Below are 11,751 nucleotides of genomic sequence, written 5' to 3' on the forward strand. Positions count from 1 at the left end.
TAACTTTGTCTTGATATTGTTTCGAGTCTCATCAATCAAAACTATATCATCTACGAACAACATGTACCACGGTACCTCATTATGTAGGTGTCTAGTTAAGTCGTCAATAACTAAGACAAAGAGGTATAGGCTCATTGCACCCTTGATGTAGACCTATTGTCACTAAAAACTTACTCGTATCTACACTAGTTGTTCGTACACTAGTAACCACTCCATCGTACATATCTCTCACCAAGTCGATGTAATGTCTAGAAGCAGATTTTTTTTCAACACCCGCCAAATCAAATCTCAAGATACTCTATCATAAGCTTTATATATATATATATATATATATATATATATATATATATATATATATATACAGCTATAATGAATAGTAATATAGGTGGAATTCCAGCCGTCAGATCTTTATCCTGTGGTTCAAAATGCATATCACTACATAAATTTTAATATTTTTTCTAGAAATTGTATCGTACTGAAATTTTAGACTTGCGTACTAAAAAATAGGGGGCATACTTAAAAAAATATTAATTTTTTTTTTCAAAATATAAAATGATCCAAATATCCCTGAAAAATGATGGGGGTAATTTGGTCAATTTAAATTATTGAAAATAGACTTTTATTATTATTTTTATATAGTGTGAAATAGTATTAGGTATATACATTCAAAATTTCATCTTAATCAGATTTATAGAAAAACAATTAAAATTCATATGGCGATATGCATTCTGAACAACATGATGAAGATCTTACGGCTATATAAATATAAAAAAGGATTTTCAGGTATTGAACATCTAGGTATCTCCCATCAAGAATTAGATGGCACTTGAGAAATCTTGGGATGCCATTTTTTAAGGCACCTAGAGAATGAAAATGACTTATTTATGTCCTTTATTTTTTTTTTCTTCTTATTCGAGGTTAATTATTACATGCTTAGAGATTATATGACAAAAATTTAAGGATATAAGAAAATACTAGGAGAATGAATTTTGCCCAAAGGAGTAGATGGACAATAAATACACTCTCGGAGGAGTACATCATGTCTATCGGAGAGGCCCATTCTCCTCCTCATATTCCCCGACTGCGCTGAGCCTATTTTAACCCCAATCCCCCACCCCTAAACCCTAAACCCATTTAAACCCCGATCCCCCACCCCTAAACCCTAAACCCTAAACCCTAAACCCATTTAAACCCCGATCCCCCACCCCTAAACCCTAAACCCTAACCCATTTGAAACCTCGGTCCCCTCCCCCAAATTCCTAATTTTTCTTTTCTTTCCCACTCCAAAAACCTCAAGACGTGCCCATTCCCCTTTCAACAAAGTGGCTCACGTTCCTCTATTGTGTCATTCCACCTTCAATGAAGGAGCTCATCTACTGTGCTAGTAATGCAACAGACATTCATGAAATACAATGGAAAGATATTGTTAAATTCTACACAGGTTGTGGACTATTTGGAGGTGCCATTACAGGTGGAGTGAAGGACTTAATCGAAGTACTTAGAGACATTGAAGATGGTGATACCCTTAAACTTAGGGCTAATAGGGTTTTGAATACATCACATCTCACACGAGAGATGTATGCGTGCAAGTTTATTGCTAAAGGGATGATTTGTACTAGCTTAAAAATTGACATCATAGAATTTAAGCACACAGATCATATTTCCAATGGTAGTTTTGCTGGTTTTTGGACGAGGATTCTTTATAATGTCAAATCCAAGCCTGAGGCAACAGCATCCGCTAGGGTAATTGGGGGGCTGGCGGGTGGTTTGGGGAAGAAATATATTGCCAGTTGATTTCTCTTTACTTTTTGGTTTTTTTGGTTTATTTATGTTTAGACCTTCACTTAAGGAGGATTATTATTTTATGTTATTTTATTTTTTATTATGTTGGGTAATCTTGGGTAATCTAAGCCTTGATGCTTATCAAAGATAATATGTGGAAGAGAGAGCTAGGTTAACTTGTGTTATGGGTACATTGATTGATTACACATCTATGTACATGGGTTTCAAATTTTGGAGCTCATGTTGGGAAGGCGTGATTTTGTTGAGGTATTGGGATATTGTCTTTGTTGCTTTTGTTTTTGACATTTGTTTTGAAAGCAAATTACATGGGTTACTGTAGATGTATAAGCGGTTCACGTGCTCTTGTTACTTCAATATTTTTTAAGGGTTGAACTTTTTTTAGTGTGAAAATTATATTAAAGGATTCTCTCAAAAAATAAAAAAAAAATGGAAAAATTGGATTTCTGTGCTGGCAATATGTAATATTAGTGGGTTCTCAAATTTTTTCTTCGTATATGTGGGTATTTACATGTTTTTTGTTTCTAGTTAGTTATATTATTTAGTTGCTTAGCTATTTATGCTTTGTTCATGTTTCTGTTTTCACGTGCCGTATTGTAAAATCATATTGTAAAATATGATTTTACAACTTGACTAGTCTAGGCATTGGATGTTTATATTGCATCATTTTTCCATTTAAAATTTTAAAGATTAAACTGTTTTTTATGCAATTTGTTTATCCATATGACACCTAGTTCCAATGCTTCAAAAAACGGTAGGCGACACCTAGGCGGCCGGGGGATCTAGACCACCCAGAGCCTAGCGGGTGCCCAGAACCTGAGCGGCCCAGTAGAAAGAAAAATGTATGTAGTGTAAGTGTCTAAGGTTAACATTATAACTATATAACAGATAATTCATAATCCATACATTATAACTATATAACACATAATCTATAATCCATATTTCAATGAATGAGGAGAATTTAGATAGTCCATAATCTATATTTCCATACAATGTTAGAACCATACAAGCATACACACAAGAGTTAGATAGTAGAAACTAGAAACTGAAAACTAAAAAAAAAGAAAATATATTGTCTAAGACTCAATAGTCATCACCAAGAGTCAAGCATCTTCATTCTTCGGTCATCATCATAATCAGAAGGAGTTGGGTAAGCATCATCATAGGCATCAGATTCGAAATCATCATTATCACAACTATCTCCCTCTTCAACATAATGCTCGTCCTCCTCTATTTCCACGCGTGAGATGGGCTCCAATGATGAATATGACATGGACCCTCATCAATAGTACAATGAGCTTCCACACGTGAGAGGCAAGGGGCTCTTAAAGAAGGATTACGTGGGCCCCAAGGATGATCATGGCGCAACGATGGAGGGTCAAATATAATGACCATGTGTATACACGACATTTAGAAAAAATGGTAGGAGTCAAATGTCCGCTTCAATTCGACCTATGACGTCTGACATAGTTACTAGTACCCTAAACCCATTTGAACCTCGATCCCCTCCCCCAAATTCCCAGTTTTTCTTTTCTTTCCCTCTCCAAAACCGTCGTAACACGTTCATTCCGCCTTCAATGAAGTGGCTCATGTTCCTCTATTGTGCCATTCCCCATTCAATAAAGGAGCTCATCTACTGTGGTAGTGATGCAACAGATTTTCATAGAATATCATGGAAAGAGATCGTTAAATTCTACACAGGTTGTGGATTGTTTGAAGGTGACATTATAGGTAGAGCGAGGGGCCTAATTGAAGGTCTTAGAGCCGTTGTATATGGTGATACTCTATAATCCTTAAAAATATTTTTAAAAAAACACAAACCAAAAAAAGCCTCTCAACAAAATAGCAATTCCGCCCCTAAGCGGGACGCAGGTCCTGGACGTCCGCCTAAGTGGGTGTCCTACTGCCTAGGCAACCGCACAGGACAACCCGCCTAATTTTGCCTCCTAGTACTGGACGATGCGCCCAGACCTTCTAGACCGCATAGTCACTGGGCGGTCCGCTTTTTAAATCATTGCTTAGTTCAGTATTTAGTCATTTCTATTCATCATTCTTCTGGTTCAGCTGACTCATTTTCCCAGTAACTATTTCGGCACACCTTTGCCACTTATAAAAAAAAAAGAGGAAAAACATTGCTAATACTAGCCAATCATACATGCCACGACCTTAATAGTTTTTTAAGCTTCCTCAAATAGCTTAGAGGTGTTCATTGAGTTGTTTAGATCTACTACTTACCTCAAAGGTGGTCGTCAGGTATGTGAGGTACATTAACTTGCAATAAAAATTGTTTTAGTTAGTATATATCTAAATATGTTAACTTGCATATTCCAAATTAAAATTGCACCTGAGATGGGTATGATATTTTAGTGGTAGTTTTCTGGTACATTCACCCTTGCAATGGGTATAGACCTGCATGCTTGAGATATTACTAGTGCAGCCACAATCACATGATGTCTGTTGGTTTCCGACAAAATAATCGTCTCCACCGGAGGGGCACAAATCATCAGTTTGCAGCAATCTATTGGAGGACACGCTTCATATACATGTCTTCACCAACAAGACCCTATTCAGTAGTATGTACCGAACCACTGGAGCCAAAGTTATAGGAACGCCTTCGACAAACAATACACCGGAGAACACGATTGGAGGCATTATGTGTAGCAGCAAAAACTTAGACGTGCCATGAGCTCGAGCAGCACACATGCTCTGGTGATGGGTGTCTCATATGCCGATGCAAGTGTGTGAAGTGAAAAGTGTGATATCAAGCGCCTATACGTCCTCACCCCGCCCTTGCACAAGCATGTTTGCATTCTTGTGCATGTCCTCAATTGCATTTGCACGCAGCGCGTGCTCCGCATAGGCCTTCTTTTCCTTTGGTTCTTAGACCACAATTGAAAATGATATATATATATTTAAACAAGGTTTCCCTCTGCCACATCTTCAATAAGGGATAAATAATCCATCACTTTGCTCTCTATATATCATCATCATCATCATCATCATTATCATCCGAGCCTTACCCAACTACTTGGTGTCAGTTATATGAATCATGTTCCGTCATTCTACTCTATTAGATGTCATATCCTCAATGAGGTCATAAGTCCTCATATTCTTTTGGATTACTTCCAACCACGTCCTTTTAGGGCTACCCCTTGCCCATTTCAATCCTTCCACTTAAACTGACTCACACCTCCTAACAGGTGATATACTAGGTCCGCGCCACACATGGCCAACCCACTTAAGTTTGCTCTATCTCGTCTTATCATTTATTAGTGTTATGCCTAAATTTTTTTGAATGAATTCATTTCGAATTCTAGTCCTTCTTTTCTTGCCACTCATCCATCTTAACATCCTTTTTTCCGCTACACTCACTCTATGGGTATATTATTTTTTGTCTATCCAACATTCCATCCCATAAAGCAAAGATAGTCTCACAGCTGTTCTATAGGACTTGCTCTTCAGTTTTATTGTATGTAACGATCGCATAAAACTTCAATTATACATCTCCACTTTGCCCACCCAGCTTTAATTCTATGTGCGACATCGTCCTCTTGGATTGTTGACCCATTCTCTTGGATTATTGACTCAAGATATCTAAACTGCGGTCTTTTTGTATTTCTTGACCGTTATTATTCTCAGCTATACTTCTATTATTACTAAATTGGCATTCCGTATACTTTATTTTAGTCCAGCAAATTTTGAATGCTTTGGATTCTAAAGCATCTCTCCAAAGTTTTGTGTTGACACGGTTTCAGGTCTCATCGATCAAAACTATGTCATTATGAACAACATGCACCATGGCACCGGACTTTGTTGGTGCCTTGTTACGTCGTCCATAACTAAGATAAAGAGGTACAAATTCAATGCTGACTCTTAATGTAGACTTATTGGTACTAAAAACTCACTCGCCTCTCCACTAGTTGTTTGTATACTAGTTAGGCTTCATCGTACATATCTCTCACCAAGTCGATGTAGTGTCTAGAGATTTCTTTTTTTCCAACGCCTGCCAAATCAAATCTCGGGGTACTCTATTGTAAACTTTCTCTAGGTCAACAAAGACAATATGGAGGTCTTTTTCCTTCGCCCTAAACTTTTCAATCAGTTGCCTAAATAGGAAAATAGCTTCAATTGTTGACCTTCATAGCATAAAACCAAATTGGTTTTCAGAGACACTCGTTTCATGCCTTAATCATTGCTTTATGGGGGTATTTTGGTCAATTTATATTTTACGAATTATTTTTTTCATATTCTTATTAGGTGCTTCTCACTAAGATGTACACACGTTCCAAATTTCAAATTATTCCAATTAATAAAAAAAAAGAAAAATGAAACACTACCGGACAACTGTGACCGTGCGATAAAGTTTAGATGGTGATGAGGGTAGGCGAAATCACTATTTATTTTCGCCTATAGGCATTTTATAGTATATTCCATATATATATATATATATATATATATATATATATATATATATGAAAATGCTCATGTAGGCTTGTTCTCGCATAGGAAACCAATGAGCCCAACGGCTCAGATCATGTCATCTTGTTTGAACGCCTAAGATAATGCCTGGCTGATTGACCGCATTTCAAATTTTAAAAACCCTATTTAATGGGTTGTCAGGTACGTGACACATTATGCAATGCCCTATTGTATCGTCTCTCTCGTTCTCTCTTATCTTACCTTCTCGCCCTTCTCACCCTCTCTCTCTCAGCTCAACATCTCTCTCTACAGGTCGTGCCCCCCTCTCTCTACAACCAGGTTGCTCTCTCCATCTCTCCCGTTCTCTTGCCCATCTCACCCTCGCATTGCTCACGTTCTCTCTCAAAAGATCTCACCCTCGCACTCTCTCCTATCTCACCCTCTCTCTCTACAACCATTGGCCTCTCCCTCTCAGCTCTGATAATAAATGCATTTGAGGGCTCTCCTTGATTCCCAAATATCTAAATTATACTCCCTTTAGCAATAGCAGTATTTTGGAACAAAATTCAATTTTTTTAGTTGAGATTTGAAGGAAAATGAGAAAGAATGACGAGTTAGGGCTTTTTGTTCTTGTTTTTAATTTTATTTTTGGCTTGCGATATTTCTACCTCTGTAACTGAAGGTGATGCCTTGTATATGCCCAGGAGGAGCTTATCAGACCCAGGTAACGTGTTACATAACTAGGATCCGACCCTAGTTAATCCTTTCACTTGGTTTCACATCACCTGTAACCATGACTATCGTGTTACCAGAGTGTGAGTTTTTCTTGTTACTTTTGGTTATCTTGTAAACTTAGGTTACTGTTTTTTTGTTGTTTTAATAGCTAATATTGTTTTCATTATCTGTTGTTTGTAAAACTGTGATTTTATTAATCAGCTTGTCTTTGTTTTTTCATTTTCTCTTTAAACTTTTTCATTGGGTTCTATATGGAACATATGTTTTGGTTTTGCCCTTTTCCATCTTAATGTTAGATAATGGCATGGTGAAGTCAATAAATTCATTTAAAATATGGAGTTCAATGATATGGAAACTAGGAAACATATTTAGTGTTCAAATATATTGGATTTGATTGCACACATCTTGTATTTGGCATTGTTCACCATGTTTGTAAATCGCTTAAGTTCTAATAACCTCCCTTGCAATTGTGCCATGTGTTACATCTAATTGTTAAGGGGTATATTTTATATTTATTCTCGATTTGTACTGTCGTTCATGATTTAGTTAGAAATGGCTGATTCATTTATATAAGGACATGGTTGAATTTTTTTTTGGAATATTGTTTAATGTGGTGTGGACCGTATTTTTACATATGTGATCCATGAGGTATAAAGCATCCATCTTACTGATGGATGCAAATAGGTGATCTGTCTAAAAACAATTGAAACTAACGGTTCAAATATTTTTTTAGTAGAATTATTATTTTTAATTTTCAAAACTTATTTATTTAAGAGGTGACTCATCTCTACTTGGACTCGTAAAAACTGTGTCCTTTTTTTTTGATGTGTTATTCATCTTGTAAACATGCATTCCTGAGTCAAAAGTGGATAAAAACATTATAAACCTAGTCTTATAGTGTACCATGAAAAACATCATTTGTTAAATGGAAAAATTACAAAAACTCCTTTTGACCCAAATTTGTTTACAGCCTACCCCAAATAACTTTTTTTATCGCAACATTTACCTCAAAACAAACTTTTCTAACAAATATCCCTAGCCAAAAAGTTCTTGTTTTTAGAACCAAAATGCCCTTCTCTCTGCTAACACACAAAAAGGCGGTCCAACAGTATAAACAAGCAGTCCGGCAACATCCCAAAATGATCCGATACTGACAAAGAACGGTCCAACAATAAGCTCGTGCAGTCTGGCACTGCCAAAGAGCAGTCCGACAATAGACTCATGCAATCCGGCAATAGGCCCATGAGTTCTAGCAACAGGTCCAAAGTGCGGTACGACAATGTCAAAGAGCGGTCAGATACTTTTTTTTAGTTTAACGGGATTCAACCATTGGTACATGGCGATTCGGCAGCCCATGTAGCTTTTAGTACTGTACGTAAGCCCACGTAAATGTCCGACCAAAATTATTTTTTTGTACAAAAAGGGTATTTTCATAAATAAATAAAAATGCTTTTTTTTTTACTTGGGTGTATTTATTAGGAAAGTATATTATGAGGTAAAAAGTGGGAAAAAGCTTAGTTTAGGGTAAGTTGCATAACAAGTTTACTATTGAGGGTTATTTGTAATTTTCGCTTTTAAAAGGCATTGTTCGTCGTTCCTTTTTCTTTTCATGGGAATAATTACCTTGTATCATTATAAAGTTCTTCATTCCCATAACAAGCCCTTGATAGTGTTTCCCTTCTTTTTTTTTCTTTTTTTTTTGTTTGCCTTAGAAAAAAATTTGAACAAGGGTTCAACTATAGAAGGAGGCGGTTAGCATGCGGCCAAGCCCGCACATGTAGAAATGCGGGCACCTTAATAAATTTATTTTTGAAATAGAATACCATCCGAATTTTGGAGAATTTCTCTATATATAGTCCCTATTTTTTGAATCCATATCTAAAGAGGCCTAAGGTTTCAAAACTTTTCTTGAAGCACAGAGCTCCAAATTTTTGTATTTTCCAACCCGTGGACCCAAATAACACGTTTGACCACATATTTAAATGATACATTTTTCTTTTGGGTGCAATTGGCATACGGATGCAGCCGTAGCCGTAGAGGTAAGGTGTACCGTCAAATTTTATCATGATAGATAATTTTGATGTAAAATGTTTTTAGGATTATCTCAAAATCTATTTTTATATCTAATTATAAAATTTTTAAATTTAAAAAATGGTTAAAATCAATTAGATCTATAAACATATGAAAATCTTAAAAATAGACGGTGTAGATAATATGTTGTGAAATGCACTATTTCTAAGACTAAAAATATTTTTATTTTTCATGGTCATATATCTCAATTAATCAAAAGGTTTTTCAACATTAAAATGACTTTTTCCGATAGATTTTTGAGATGCATCTCAAGTTCTACATTATGAGGTTGCATCCTCGTATATACTTTTTCTTTTTCTTTTTCATCTTAACGTCCCTCTTTCTCTAAAACCACACTCTCTTTCTAGAATCATAGCGCCCCCTCTTTCTCTATAACCTCACTCTATCTCTCTCTCTCTCTCTCTAGAATCATATCACCCTCTCTTCGTCTAGGATTAAAACCTCCGACCTTCATCACCACCAATACACTCCGCTACTTGTATTCAATTTTTTGGCCACCCCATTACTGAGATCAGTCCAAAATATCTCGTTTTGGCCACTGGTTCTCTATGATAAACCAGTATTTTTGCTAATTTTCAGCCACCCACTATGAGTCTCTCTCTCTCTGGTTCTCTATATTTCTCTCTCCAACCATAAATTGTTGCTCTTTTTTGCTCGCCCCATTCTCTATATTTTACTATAAACCACCATTTTTTGCTATTGTCAAGTCATCCCATTGCCACTTTCTTTCTCTCTAGAACTCTCATCGTCCACCCAACTAGAATGTAAAGGAAATTACAGGCTTTCTTGTTTCAACTTCTAATACATTATTTGTTCATTTCATTTTCATGATTTTCAAATGTTTATAGATTTATTTGATTGTCACTATTTATGGAACTTCGAATTTCATTATTGGGGCAACAGAAAATCTTCATATCATTTCAAGGTTTTGTGGTACCGAAACGGCATTTTCGGCATAGTCTTGAGGCGCACCTTACTTCAATAATGTAAGGTTGGCAGAGAAATTATCTCGATAACATATGCGCACTATCCTCCCCAGGGAGTATAGAATATGCTCTTTGGCAAAAAAGCAAACAACAAATATTTGTTACCGTTAGAGAAAAAAAAGATACTCTCTCTATCACTCATTCCCTTCCAACGTCTCTCTTCTAACCCTACATTTCGATTTTTTTAAACCCCTCATTCACAGACCCAACACCCTGTTTCTCTCTTGTCTCGTCGCTCCCCAATTTACATCTCTCTCTCAGAACTTCCAATTCTCCTCTCACCCAAATCACATCTCTCTCTTCAAATTTTCCAATGGAGAAAGACCTTACAACGGACCCAGAAATATGTCCCAGTTCAGAGACAACACAAACACCAACACTGCCTACAATGGCAGTCGAGAAGGATGTCACTCCACAGGACCACCGCATAATTCGAATTCCCATCGAAGATGGAAGAAACAATAGCCCACCAATCCTTGCTGAAGTGCCAAAACAGAGGACTTTCAGATTTCCGGAGAGGTGAGCTCTAAAGAGAAACTCGAAATTTGCAGAATCTTATCAATTATTTGATTCCTTGAGAGGGAAAAGAGGTGGTATTTTTGAGCCGTACTAAAATTCTCTCTCCAGAATTCTAGCGAGTCACATGTAGGGCAACAGTCACAAAGCAAGGGTGGCTAGGTTCTAGAGAGAGAGAGATCTAGGTTTTAGAGAGAGATTATTTGCAAATTCTCTATTGATGATGGTGTATATGCACTTCTCTCAAAAACCCAGCAGGATATTGGACCATCATGCATAGAGCATTGAAGCAGAGCCTTTTCTATTATCTTGCTTTTGCCATTGTCTGATCTCTCTCTATCTCTCTCTAGGTACAGGAGCCCAACAGATCTGATGGTCTCCCCTGTGTCGAAAGGGTTACTGGCGAGAAACAGAAAGCACGGGATCATCTTACCTCCGACAACAAATGCTTCAAAGGCATCATCAACTACTCTCTCTTTTAATTTTTGTGATAGAGAGGGAGAGAGAGAGAGAGTTTTCTTGTTGTGCTTAACTGCTTATGTTGGTTAGTTCTTATGCATGCTGATGTTGGTTTATATTGTATTCTGCACAGATTCTGGAATCGAGCTTCAAGGATGTGGGGCTGTTGCCGATTTGATTCTGAAATCGTGTTTTGGGGTTCTGTCACTGAAAACCACATGCCTTTCCATGCTCTGTTTACTCTTCATAATTATCAGAATTATTTTACTTATTGAAATTTCTCCTCAATTGTTTTTGTATTTTAATATTGGCAAATACAATGTTTTGCAGTTCAGAAGAAATTCTATGGGAGACAAAAAAAAAAAAAAAGGATTTGCTCCGTAATATAAGAAACACAAGTCAATTTTCGTCGCTTGTGATAGTAGCCCAGGTCCAAGGAACATGCTGAAAATTGCTAAATGGCTAAAATGTTTTGTGTAGAGAGAGAGAGAGATGACAGAGTTCAGAGAGTTCAGATACCACTGATCAAATTCCAACTGTCCAACACCTGAAAACTGAGAACACGTTCAATGGCATATACTCAACAGTATGCCATCACTTAAAGAAATATTAGATGACAGTTTCACAATTTATAGAGAGAGACAGAGAGTTGGTTGTGGGTGGTATGGGGAGGTTGTCAACACTCAACACAGGTCAGACACATGAAAACAGACCATATTCATAGATCGCGACAGAGATGCATTTA

The 11,751-nt window shown here is 36.8% G+C and overlaps 2 protein-coding genes across 2 annotated transcripts; both read left to right on the top strand.

Moving 5' to 3' along the window:
* The first annotated feature begins 1,359 nt into the window (after positions 1-1,359).
* On the top strand, positions 1,360-1,794 carry LOC18435742 (mitochondrial import inner membrane translocase subunit TIM23-2). The gene has a single exon (XM_006845783.2). The coding sequence runs from the start codon at positions 1,360-1,362 to the stop codon at positions 1,792-1,794; it is 435 nt and encodes a 144-aa protein (XP_006845846.2).
* An 8,358-nt stretch (positions 1,795-10,152) lies between these two features.
* On the top strand, positions 10,153-11,399 carry LOC110007392 (hydroxyproline-rich glycoprotein family protein). The gene is made up of 3 exons (XM_020668180.2): positions 10,153-10,550; positions 10,898-11,003; positions 11,140-11,399. Exons 1-3 carry the CDS (start codon positions 10,345-10,347, stop codon positions 11,182-11,184), a joined length of 357 nt encoding a protein of 118 aa, XP_020523839.1. The 5' UTR covers positions 10,153-10,344; the 3' UTR covers positions 11,185-11,399.
* The last annotated feature ends 352 nt before the right edge of the window (positions 11,400-11,751 follow it).

The sequence above is a fragment of the Amborella trichopoda genome, chromosome 10, assembly GCF_054954075.1.
Source record: "Amborella trichopoda isolate Santa Cruz 75 chromosome 10, AtrichopodaSantaCruz75HAP2 v2.0, whole genome shotgun sequence".
Classification (NCBI taxonomy): domain Eukaryota; kingdom Viridiplantae; phylum Streptophyta; class Magnoliopsida; order Amborellales; family Amborellaceae; genus Amborella; species Amborella trichopoda.

Bases quoted from the DNA above. Each gene is read 5' to 3' on its own strand.
- LOC18435742 (XM_006845783.2), top strand. From the start codon at position 1,360: ATGAAGGAGCTCATCTACTGTGCTAGTAATGCAACAGACATTCATGAA.
- LOC110007392 (XM_020668180.2), top strand. From the start codon at position 10,345: ATGGAGAAAGACCTTACAACGGACCCAGAAATATGTCCCAGTTCAGAG. The intron at 10,551-10,897 runs GTGAGCTCTAAA...ATCTCTCTCTAG, and splicing joins ACTTTCAGATTTCCGGAGAG to GTACAGGAGCCCAACAGATC. The intron at 11,004-11,139 runs GCATCATCAACT...TATTCTGCACAG, and splicing joins CGACAACAAATGCTTCAAAG to ATTCTGGAATCGAGCTTCAA.